This window comes from Syngnathus acus, chromosome 23 (assembly GCF_901709675.1).
Source record: "Syngnathus acus chromosome 23, fSynAcu1.2, whole genome shotgun sequence".
NCBI lineage: Eukaryota > Metazoa > Chordata > Actinopteri > Syngnathiformes > Syngnathidae > Syngnathus > Syngnathus acus.
In genome coordinates, this window is record NC_051107.1 from 1,397,402 (window position 1) to 1,409,866 (window position 12,465).

General features: G+C 41.7%; 1 protein-coding gene across 6 annotated transcripts; it reads right to left on the reverse strand.

The window, feature by feature from the left end:
• Positions 1-3,720: 3,720 nt before the first annotated feature.
• tspan11 (tetraspanin 11) lies at positions 3,721-12,022 on the reverse strand. Of its 6 annotated transcripts, none has more exons than XM_037242633.1 (9): positions 11,804-12,022; positions 10,386-10,493; positions 9,869-10,060; positions 7,997-8,071; positions 7,806-7,910; positions 7,163-7,321; positions 6,998-7,084; positions 6,547-6,667; positions 3,721-5,538 (listed from the first exon to the last, which is right to left on the reverse strand). In XM_037242633.1, exons 2-8 carry the CDS (start codon positions 10,467-10,469, stop codon positions 6,590-6,592), a joined length of 780 nt encoding a protein of 259 aa, XP_037098528.1. In that variant the 5' UTR covers positions 10,470-10,493; positions 11,804-12,022; the 3' UTR covers positions 3,721-5,538; positions 6,547-6,589. The 6 variants fall into 6 exon arrangements, with proteins under 6 accessions (XP_037098528.1, XP_037098527.1, XP_037098526.1 ...); XM_037242632.1 differs by lacking the exon at positions 11,804-12,022 and adding an exon at positions 11,543-11,743 and having other exon boundaries at positions 10,386-10,490; XM_037242631.1 differs by lacking the exon at positions 11,804-12,022 and adding an exon at positions 11,543-11,743.
• Between the last annotated feature and the right edge of the window lie 443 nt (positions 12,023-12,465).

The following is a 12,465-nucleotide window of genomic DNA, read 5'->3' on the forward strand; positions in this document are numbered from 1 at the left end:
CATCTAAAAGCCATTCGTGCCTCATTTCCTCCTCCTCTTCCTCTGGTTGCTTGTAAAATCTCACATATGTTCTCATTCTTATCTCCCTGGTCTTTCTTCTCTCTCCGCTTCCTGGCAGCAGGTAACCAGTAGGGGAAAAAAATAGCTCTGGACTATCGAGGGAGGCACAATTAGTGGTGACGCAGACGGGGCATGTGCTTTGAATTAAAAGGTTTTGCACCGGAGGAATTAGTATAAGGGTTTGCATAGTGAGACTGATAAAATTTGCGCGGCGGTTTGTGAATCACACAAATGTTCATTCTGATACGAGGCCGCCATCAATCATCCAATTGCGCGTCTACGCCTCACACCTCCGCCTGTTTCTCCCTCTGTCATCGCACAACAGCAGTTGGCCAAAGACGGAACGTGGACCATCTCGCTCGCCAAATGGAGGCGTGGATGAGCGAGACACACACACACACACGCTGGAATCCTCCACGGTCTCCATGGTGATTGTTTTAGTGCTTCATCGAATGAACTTGCCCCCCCTCGCATCTGTTTCGGCGTTGAGTCACGAGACGACAATCATCATCGGCTAAGCAACAATGGGGAGCCAAGTAGCGTCACAATACGAGGAAGCACCTTTGCGCAGTTAAAACAAACGTGCGGTTATTTGCGGGAAGCTGCTTGAAAATGTTGACGAGCGCCGCACAGGCCAACTGAGATGAGGCATCAAACATTTGGACAATCAACACCATCTAGTGGCTTGTAGAGAATTACGCGTCCGGCATTCATTTTTGAAAGGATAATTCCGCAGAATTGGGGATACAAATATGACCATGCTAGCATTTGAACCCCGGAGACAAACTCAGAGTGACCCAGAATTGGAGCTCGAGAGCTTTTTGGTGGAGTCCGATTGTAGTCATTTCCGGTACATTTTTAAGTACCTTGAGCTTAGAAATGAAGGAACGAGGGGAAAAAAAAAATCACAGCCAATTCAGAGGAGGAGGGAGCCCTCTCATAACATTTGGGTTAAAAATAACCTAAATTGGGTCAAAAAAGGAGCGACAACTTTTTGGGTCATTCATTTAACCCCCAAATGTATAACCTACAAAATAAAAAGAAATGGGTGGTTTTGCACAAACAAACCCAAATGTGTTATTAATTTAACCAAATGTTTGGTGTTAAACAAATAACCCAAAAAGTTGGGACCAGCACAGCTTTTTGGGTAAATTATGAAACCCAAAAACGAATAACCCACAAACAAAAACTGGGTAGTTTTGTACACACATAAAACAGACCCACATTTTTGTATGAAAAAACAAAAACAAGTTTGTCTTCTTTTGGGGGGGTAATTTTAAGTGGGTTAATTTTGACCAAACTCTTTTTTTACTTGTTAAAAACAGTTGGGACTGTGTTGTTTTGGAGAAAAGTCTGAGAAAGTTGCCGCAAATTGACCTACATAGCAGCTCTGTCTCTTTTGACGCGATTTGGTTATTTTTTTTGACTCACTTAATTTTAGAGTGAGCTATCTCCAAGAAGATGCTCAGGAAATAGCAAACTGGCGCAAGTTGTCCTGCCTCAACTCTTACGACTTTTCACACATTGGTCAAAGCAACTGCCACAGAATCTTTTTGCAGAATGCTCCGCACTGATGGGAGAAAACATTTAGTATATTGTATATATATTGTCAAATATGTTTAACAACAAAGGGCCCAAAGTCCCCAAAAACAACATTAATATTTTATTCCATAATTTACTCCTGCACTTTCCTAAAAATAATTATAATATAATAATAATATACATACTTTTTTTTCTTACGGTGCTCAATGACAAGCCATAAAAGAGACGTCAACAAGCACTGACGTTCACAAACATCCGAATACGACGCCACAAGTCACGCCAAGCACGCGAGGGGACATTCTCCACGATCGAGTGACAGATCCAGATCCTTTCCAGTCATGTAACGAGTGTCCTGTTATTTTCTTTTCGGTTCACATGAGAGTACATTTCACAACATTTAAAAGCAAGTCTAAAAGGGTATTACAATCCGCACTTTTCATCGCCCGGAATCTGACCCGGTCGACGACAAGGCGCATATGGCGCGCAGCAGTCAACTGAGACATTCAAACTCATGTTTACTGGATGAATCTCGAATTGTCCGTACGCACTTTGAGCGATCGCCAGTGTGGAAAAGAGGCTCCAGATGTAAGGAGCGTGAAAAAGTCCCCACAGCTGCGCACCTTACGGCCTGCCACGCATCCGCGCTGAACGGTCCGCTGCGTGCATGCACACACAACCCCCGCGATACATAATACTATGTTTATATTCAAGACAAAGCTCCATTAAAGCTTCATAAATTCTTAGATATGCTTTGATAACACCCTGACGGTGCTGTAAAAGTGTCAATTCAAAAGATTTCCTTTCTATATGCGAAAGCCGCCACATGAGGACGACCGCCATCGGGACGTTCCAAAGCTTTAACTTGAGGGAAGGAATGTTGGAATCTTGAACAAGGACAGATGTTGACACTGAAGAAAGTCATGTTTCAGGAAGAAAAAAAAATCTAATGTCAATCAGTATTTTGTAAATAAGGTCACTTGGAAATCTGCTTGCTTTAAGGCTTCAAACACGGTGCTGGGTCCATCCAGCCACCTTTGAAATTTATTTCTGTTTCAACTTCAGTATACAACTACGTCCAAATTCACAACCAGCTTCAGCCCGCTAAAATCCAATCTTGATCCCAATCTGCCAGGTCAAAATAATTAACCCAAATGTAACCCAATCTACAGAAAATGCCCAGGGTCTTTTTGGTGTGTTCCATCCAGTTTGCTATTTCTTAGCCTGCAGGCAAAAACACTCAAAGTCAAGTGTTTACTTGCCTTTTTTGAGGTTGTGACCAAACCCTTCCTGTCAAGGTCATTTTCCGTTGCTATCAATCTCAGGTGGGGAGCAGATAAGGGTTGTCGTCAGTATTGAAATTTAGAACTTTTTGTTACAATCGATTAATCGAATAAATAATTTATTTTGCATCATAACAAAATAACCTTTCAAGAATATCATATGAGAGGGATTTTGTGCTCACCAAATAATAATTACTCTTGAGAGACCAATAATTAGGTAAAAAAATCGAAACGATTATTCGATTATTGAACGAGTTGTTGATTAATTTGATGATCAATCACTTTTCGATTAATTTATTCATTTTGACAGCTTTAGGAGCGTAACTACTTCTCTTCATGCCAAGCTCTCCCTGCTTTTCTGCTGATTCCACTTCGTGACACAGAGTATTTTTTAGCCGTTTTAACAAATGAATCCAGTATGTAAAAATTGTCAGTCTTCCAAACACAAAACAGGGGTGGGGGGTTATCCCTGCCATATCCGCGTAAATTACACGAGTAACGACGCTCAAAGCTCGGCGCTCTTGCCGTGACATTCCGCGTCTCGGCCCCCACATGAAAGGCCAACGCGACATCCATTACTTATGTGGAAATACCGTCGGACAAAATCTGGTCTCATGAAAGTGGACTCGATGAGAAGCAGAGATGAACGGCGTATTGCGACTCCGTGGAGTGGCTCTCAGGCGACCCTCACTCCACTGCTCCACTAATGAGGCGCTCTTTCGTTACGACACTAAAGGAATTCTGACTTTTTCTGCCCGTAATGAGCACTTTTGGAAGGAGAGGCTTCTTAGGATACCGTGGTGGCATATGCAGGTAGAATTTCAATCAGAGACAGAAATGTGTCAGTGATGCAATTTTATTCACAATTTAACCAGTTCTCAGGTTGTTTTAATGACTGGGGCATGATTTCATTAAAACCCGGGAAAAATTAAGAGTTATATTACGACTATTAAATATCACTTCTTAGACAACGTAAAAAGTAGAAGCATTCTTTTTTTTTTTTCATGAAGCCGTCAAATTGTCAATCAATGTAACGTAGTGATAATCAAAGCACCGCTAGTGTTATGAAGGGTCCATCTGATGGTATGTTAAAGAATTACTGTATTAAAAGTCCGAACTTTTTTTTCAATTTCTTTTTTAATCCAGTACCACACAACTGTTAAGTACAGTTTAGCTTTATTTAACTTTAAAGTAGGCTTGAAATCATTTATAAATGCTTAATTAATTTAGGGTAAATTTATGTAAAACCTTTGCGAAAAAAATATTTAAATCAGTGACACTTTTACATCACTTTTCATTATAATTTAGATCGGCTTCCTTGGAATATTTTTGAAAATTTTATTTGATTATTTAGTTTCACACTTGATGGTTGAGGTCAATTTCCTGTAGTATGGACGATAAAATGATATGAATTTCAGGTGTCTGTGGACAAACCACGGGTAAAAGGGGGGGGGGCTTTTAGAACATTAACTTTGTTTCTTTCTGTCTTGCTGACACATGACAAATAACAGACAGTCTAACGGCTTACTCACTTCAAAATCCCCGTGAAGTGTTTACATCTTCATGCACGGCTAATCAACTATGGCCAAACAAACCTTGGACCCCACTCCACCCCCCCCCCACGTGCAGATGTGCACGTCCCAAAAGTGTTTCCCACACGCGTCTAACGCTTAAGTCGCCGGGTTATTGGACACAAGGCTGCGACGTAGAAACTCCGGCGCTACGAGAAGGGAACGAAAGAATAACAGACGGGACACGTGGTAACCATGACACACTAACAATAGGCTGAGAGGTAATACATAAAGTACAGCATTTCATTTAGCCACGACCCCAAGAACCACATCAGCGCTTTTTGGGGGAACTAAATGTGGTTTGAACGAGGCACCGTGGCAAAGTTTGGAGAAATTATAGAGGAGCCCTTAACTGGGAATATAATTACATGACAATAAAACTGAGGGAATGCTCAGACTTGACAATGTTGACAATGTAACAGGCGACACAAAGTTAAAGGGCAAGTGGAGAAGAGCAGTCGTGATTTTCTAAATGTGAGCTTTGTCTCCCCCTGGCGGCTCAAATAACACAAACTGAAATTGTGTCACTGTTTTTAATATTTGTGGGATGGAACAGGGAATATTTGGAGCACCAGTTATGGTTCATTAAAAATATTTGAAGTAGTTGCTCTTTAAAAAAAAATAAAAAAAATGTTTTTAATACAAAAGTATACCTAACATTGTGGCAGGTGACGATAAAATATTTCAAGGTATTATTAAGGCTGCTCTGGTTTCTTCCCGTATACTCTGCATCAATAACACTCAAAGCAAACCCTTTGGTTATGTTATCAGGCACAACATTAAACAACATACACAGTGTCTGTTCCATTTTTGGGGTTTCAGACACATTCATAATTCACGAGCACAAACGCTGGCAGACAACATTGCGTCAATATAAGTGCTCTCATAATAAAGCTTAAAGGCAAGACATGCTCCACAAGGCCTCCGTTGTTCAGCACACGGAAAAGGGCAAAGAAGAGCAGACAAGAAAACGAAACAAAAAAGACGAGGAGCCAGAATGTGGCACAAAGAGGACGCGGAGCACGTCAGTAAGGCTCCATCTTGATCCTCCTGTACAAGCAGCAGGTGAGCACCATCCCACAGATCTGAAAACAGGAACGCGTGGAGCCGGTTATACCGCGTCAATGTTGGCGCTCGAGCGGCCGCTGAAGCGACGGGGGATGCGGATGGGTTTGAAGCAAGATGAGCAAATCCATCAAAGAATGATTTGTACAAAAGCGCAGAAGAAGCAGAGCAGGAAGTGTTGTCCACTGAAGCGAATGGCATGCTTGACAAACAGACTGGAAAAGTCTCCAAAGCACGTGGCAAAGCACGGAAGATGGCGACGACGTCTACGCATGGAGAGCACATAGTCATTCATCTGAATATGGAGTCGGTGCTGCTGTTTTACTTAGCAGCACACTTCAAACGGGCAAGTAGTACTATGACTACTACAAATACTTCTACTGCTAGTCCAAAGATTACTACTACAAGTACTACTATCACTACACGTACTACTACTATTACAAGTAATACTACTACGACGACAAGTGCTACTACTACAAGTACTACAACTACTATAAGTACTGCAAATAACTAATACAAGTATTATTCCTACAAGTACTACCACTACTATTACTACAAGTACTACTACTACAGTAAAGTCCAAGGTACTACAAGTACTACTACTACTATTACTAGTATAAATACTACAAGTACAGCTCCTACAAGTAATCACATCGAGTACTACTATTACTAGTACAAGTATTAGTCCCAATTTTAGTATTACTAGAGCCACTACTACAAGTACTACTACTAGTACTACGACTACTACTTCAAGTAGTAATACTACTACAAGTACTACTACTTCTACTATGACGACTACTACTTCAAGTAGTACCAAGACTAAGTACTACGACAAGTACTACTACTCCAAGTACTATGACTATTAATACTATGAGTACTACAACTAGTAGTCCTACTACTATTACTATAAGTACTACTTTTCTCGGTTGTGATGGACAGCCACTGTGCAAAAACAAATGTAGCGCATGACGCACACACACCCACGCACGCATGCATGCATGCAAATGTCTTCCACACTGTGCTCACACCTGCAAAAGAACACGGGAGCTAAAAGCGCGGCGCTAACGACAATCACAACGTAGCCAAATCCTCCTCCTCTTCTTTATAGAGAAGATAGATAAAGCAGGCGGTCAAGATTGCCCCGGCCAGCTACACACAAACACACACACACACGGACGGGTTAGTGCCTCACACAAAACTAAGTATTAGGAAAACTACAACCAGGGGGTTGAAACCTGGATTTATGTGTTAAATGTAAGCATGGGAATCAATATTAGGACAGACGTGGGCAGATTATTGAAGAAATACATTCAGCATGACATCATTTTCTCAGGAATAAGATGCGATGGACTCACTTCATTGTTTAGAGCTTAGCTGATTGGGCTAGCAAATTCATTGCTAAACTTCATAGCATTCTAATAGAAATCACAGTGAAAAAGGGAGACTAACTATCTCAAATGTTTTTCCCCCCTCACATACCTGGAGACAGGCCACACCAATGCCCACAGCCCCAATGACCAGCAGGTGGTCGGCCAGGAACTGCTCCAGCTTGGTGATGCAACCCCCCTGCGGACGCCGGCCAACCATTAAGAGTGAACCTCTCCGATGATGTCAAGAGAGGATTTGGGGGGGGGTCTTGCTCACCTCCACCTTGTAGATGTTGGATGGGTGGTTGCGGATGCCGCATGCCGGGGTGAGCGACTTGCAGCAGCTGTCGGGCACCAATCGGCGGTTGGCGCTCGTGGATAAGATGTACACGCTGTCAGTCCAGTCTTGGTAGCTGTTGCTGCCACAGCACTTGAACTGAGAGGACAAAATGATGGAATCATTGCTCATATTTTCCTATTGAAATAAATGAAAATGCCATTAATCCCGCCCTCCAAAAAAAACAAGTTTATAATGTGTTTTTAGTGGCATCTTCAATGCCGCAGTAAAGAAGAAAAAATATACGCCTGTGAGTATTATAATATTGTCTGTAATATATAACGATGAGAAAATGAAGCTTCACGATGCTTCATGAACCCGTTGTGTTCATTGAGCGCTCGAGATAGCACTGTCCCCAACGTTGCCATTTCTTAAACCCCTTCCTTTAATCCAACAGTGCCATCTAGAGGAGTAAGTGGTTCATGAAGCAAATTTGAAGCTTCATTTTCCCCTCACTATTGATTACAGTATTAGCATGTTAGTGTCATTAAATTAAAAATAGAGAATGTCAATGTGGCCCTCGCAATCTTCCTTTTTTCTGCATGTGGTAAGTTTGGATGTCCCCGTTTGGAACAAAACCTACTTCCTGTTGTAGTTTGTCCACCGCTAATGTAATGGCCTCCTTCCCCGGTTGAGCGTAGTTGTCCGTCATGGTCAGCTTGAGATGCTGCTTCAGCTCCTCACTCAACTGGAAACAAACAACAGAATGTCTCAAATTTGTCCTTTCCCAAGCTTTTTTTTTTTTTTTTTTTTTTTCTAAGACTGGCAAGTTACCCTCTGGTAATAAACGTAAGCCAGAACTCCAGCCACCAGTTCAATGAGGAAGATCAACAGCAGACAGGAGAAATACTGTGAGAGAGTGACAAATACAAATGTTGAATTCCCGGGAGGGAAGTCACTCAACAAAAGTTAGTCCATTAAAAACTTGCAGCGGTTGTCAGACGAGTGGCATCTGTCTCTCGGCCGTGACGCTGCGCCCGTACGAGACATCAGGGAAGAAGTTTTGACAGGCGGGGCGGAATGTGATTTCCTCCCGAGAATCCCCGTTATGCGTAGTGATTAGCATGAACAATACAAATCATCACCCCGGCGCAAACAAAGCATGATTTCAAAACGAAACTAATGATCCGAGCTGGGAGTCGCTCAGCGCTAATGACTCTAATTGCATTGAGTAAAGACTCGAAAATCCCGGGCGACGTTATGCAAGCTGCAAAGTGAACAAACCGCCCACTCCTTTTCAGACTCGTTCAAATAAGAGCGGGGGCGGCATCCCGCGTATCGTACGACCATGCTAAAGTATGGAATCAAATAAACGACTGCGGGGGAAGTTTGGATTCATGGAAAGAAAAATGTCTGCCTGCTGTGTATCTACTGGTAACGCACACTCGTCCCCTTTTGTGCTTCCCGCCCACACGTGCATACTTTGACACCATCTTTTCTGCACATACCGCACACGTAAAAATAAATAGTGATCGAACGCAGCGCAAGTCTGTAAAAACCCGAAAGAGACTAACGCAAGCGATTCTTTATCGCATCCGCGCTAGATAGATACGAGCCTATAAATAGTCCAGCGGTAGCCAAGGTTCCCCTCCTGCCTGCCCGTGTAAAATAATGATGCCAGCAACGGCCTTGTCACAGCCATTTGTCACTTTTTTCCTCGTTAGGAGAAAGCGCCTCCCGTCGCAGACATGACAGCCTCGGTCGCTCGTACGATGGTTTTTAACGCACCGAGAGAGACAAAACTGGATTTAATGTCACGGAATGACTTGAGTGGCTCAGGCACTGCAGTGGACACCTAATAAACAGGAGATTCATGCTTTGGCCCGGACTTTCACTTTTAAGGAAAGTTACAATGGTGCTGCTGAGTCACCTGTTTGTGAATCGGCGCTTAATTAGCTGTAGTAAAAAAGTACAAAGTCGGTGATTTATTATCAACTTTCTTTTTTAATGAGACTATTTCTTAACCTACATAAATCTAATCTGTCCAAATAAAAGTAACTTAGTGACAGAAGGCTTTATATAGTGTATACGTATATATATATATAAAACGCTTGTGGCCCTTTAAAAATGCAAGCTGACCAAAGAATATTCCATTCCTGAAAATAAAAATACATCTGCTTTCCTGCAATTTACGACACCCATCATTCCGCGGCAAACCGTCTAGGTGGCAAACTAGTTCCTTTTTGGGTGGTTAACTTGTGGCTGCCTCATAGTGGTATTGCATTAAAATAAAGTTTACTACCCAGCAAATTAATAATTGATATACTACTGGGATGAGAGCGCATCGATATAAGTATCAGTATCAGTGCCAGTTAGAGCCTTGTTTTACGGTATCGGTACTCGCGACGTTGGCCGATACCATTATCAGCCGCTTTTCGATCAGGAACTAAAAATTTGAAATTAGAATACAAAATTACCATTAATGTCACAATTGCTATCTTGGTAGCTAAAGATATTATCTGTAATTTTTTAGGGGGAAATTTTGATGTATCAAAAGTGGTAGTGCTTGGTATCGGTATCGGAACTGGGTACTCGTACTTGTATCGGTCTGGAAAAAAGTAGTATCGAATATCCCTACAATTATCATTCCCGTCTTTATGTTACTTTCACTTATGAAAAATGCTTTAAATAACTTTCCATACTGACCGTGGAGAGGCAGCTCCTCTGCTCACGGATGACGGCGCAGCAGCCCAGGAAGCCCGTGACCACCACCAGGCTGCCGGCCAGGATGAGAATGTAGGCGGAGACAGCAAAGGTGCCGGACGCCAGCAGGCTGAGAAACTCGCTCTTCTCCACCAGCGTCCACACGCCCACGCCCAGAACGGCGGCACCTCCCACCTGAAAGTACAAATGACACACACAATGTGCACTTCCTACTGAACAATAAAAGGGAGGTTTCCAAATTCCTCCTGAGGAAATTCCTAGTTTCCTGAAGTTTTTGAAGCGAAAAAGCTTTAAGTGTATCAAACTTTTGAAAAATGTCACCCCGAGAGTGCCGAAAACCTGCGAAGCTCTTAAAGCAATTTATGAGTCATTACACGCCAAGTCCATAAACTCCTAAATGGCTCTCCCAGCACTTTGATGGGAGCACTAAAGCTTTTTAAATATGAGCTATCATTAGCGGTGGATTTTTTTGTGGATGAATGTATCGCTTCAGACTTACCCAAAAAAGCGAGTTGAAAACAAACAGCAGGTATTTGAGACACACAGTCAGCCAGTCTTCCTCGCCATCTTTGTAAGCAGACATCTTCTTTTTTCTAGTTAAGTCCTGCTGAAATGACACAAGCCGATATGTGAAATACAAACAGAACTTTATTTTCTGCATTTCTTAAGTCAAAGCTTGGCATGGAGCCTCCACAATATTATCCTCAAACCACACACATTCAATGAATTATTCCGAGCAATGAGCAGGGCATAAACTCTGAATGACTCCCCAACTGGTGCACAGCTTCCAACTCTGGAAATAAACGCCCGTCTTATTTTGTGGGAAGCACTTTAATTGCTTCTCCCAACATCCCTCCATGCAGATATAAAATGTAAATATAGTATAACTGTCTTATGCGGAAAATACATGTCATCATCGTCGTCATTTAAATTGTGTTCCAGACCTAAATAACGACTGAGCAAGATATTTGGCTTATATATGCAAACATCGCTATGAAAAACAACCAGGTATGTTATACATTTTCTAAACACTATTTAGTTATTATATTTCTATTTTGTTATGAATTATTAATTATTATTATTATTATATTGCCAAACTTGTGCAGTGACTTAAGCTATAAAGAACGAACTAATGATTTGTCAACATTAATATTGATGTAAACCACATTTTAATTGACTAAAAAGCAGGAAAAATACTAAAAAATAAAATAGGTAAAGTAATATTTTGTCAATTCTTTTGATGACCAAAGTAAAAAGTTAACAGAATTTTGACATAAAATGTTATCTAATGGGTGCGTAAATGACGTAGGAAACAAAATTGGCGTAAGGTGGGATAGCTTGACATCAACTAGTATTTTAACGTAAAATACGCAGGCGTAGGTCACCGTTTTCCGGCCATGATATCAACAAGTCTGGGATTTTAAACACCACTATATATGTGTATCGAATAAAAACATGAATAAAAACATTCCCCATTTGTTGGCACAGATGTTTTTTCCCCTCCACCTCCGCAGTTCGCGTTAGCATTGCTCCCAAACGACAACATGACCATCACTTGCGTCACTGATGCGCAGTATACAAAAGTTGAACGGAAAAAAAACCTGCCCGCTCGCTCGACAAAACGATGTTTTGTAGCGTAGAAGACAACATACTCACCGGACAGACGTAAAGAAGAGAAAATGTCCCTTTTAAGTCGATTTTAAAATCAAATGTGAACAGATGGAACGACCGCAGTAATCAAGTAGAGTCTGCTCGCAGGCTGTCCGACAGAAGCTTGCGCTGCTTTTGGAGCACCTCGTTTTTCTCCCCGATTCAACGCCATTACCATGTTTTTCATCCCATCTCAGCTACATTAGATCACAAAGTATGTAAAAAAGTGTGTCATTATTTGAATAAAGTACTATTTTTAATACATACGACGTTATGTGTTAAAAATACTCATCTTCATTGGGAGTCGTTCCAATATCCGACAGCAATTGAAAGCCTCATATTATGAACTTGTGGGAAGGGTCAACATGGGGTGAGAGAAAGAAACAAAGCTGCTTGACAGACTGAATTCCTCTCAACATCACAGCCTCGGTTACAACGAAACCACAGTTACAGCCTTTAGCGTTTCACCAGCAAGAATGTGGCAATGCAAGACAGATAAAAGAGAAGAAAGGGCTTCAAGTTTGAGGACTGCAAAGCAGTGGTTTTCCACACTGCCATCTGCTCATATTTGCATACTTAGTAAGGGGAAAAGAGATGCCAGCGCATTTGTTTGCTCATTCTGCTGTTATGCCTTCAGGCCTACTGGTATGAAAAATTAGACGTACAGAGAAAATCTCATTAACATTCACAATACGGTAGCCAAGTTTTGACGTCTGCTTGTTTGGACGACAGCCTGTGAGACATCTGGGTGGGCGAAAATGGGGATGAATGAAAGTAATTAATGATTAGCAAAGTAGAAGAAAAATATGAAAAATTGCTCGGGGAGATTAATTGTGAAAGATGTCTGTTCCCTTCTTGAGACGTGAGGACCACCTGCCACATTTCAGTTATTATGACTGATGTAAACATTAATAGTCATGCAGATACTA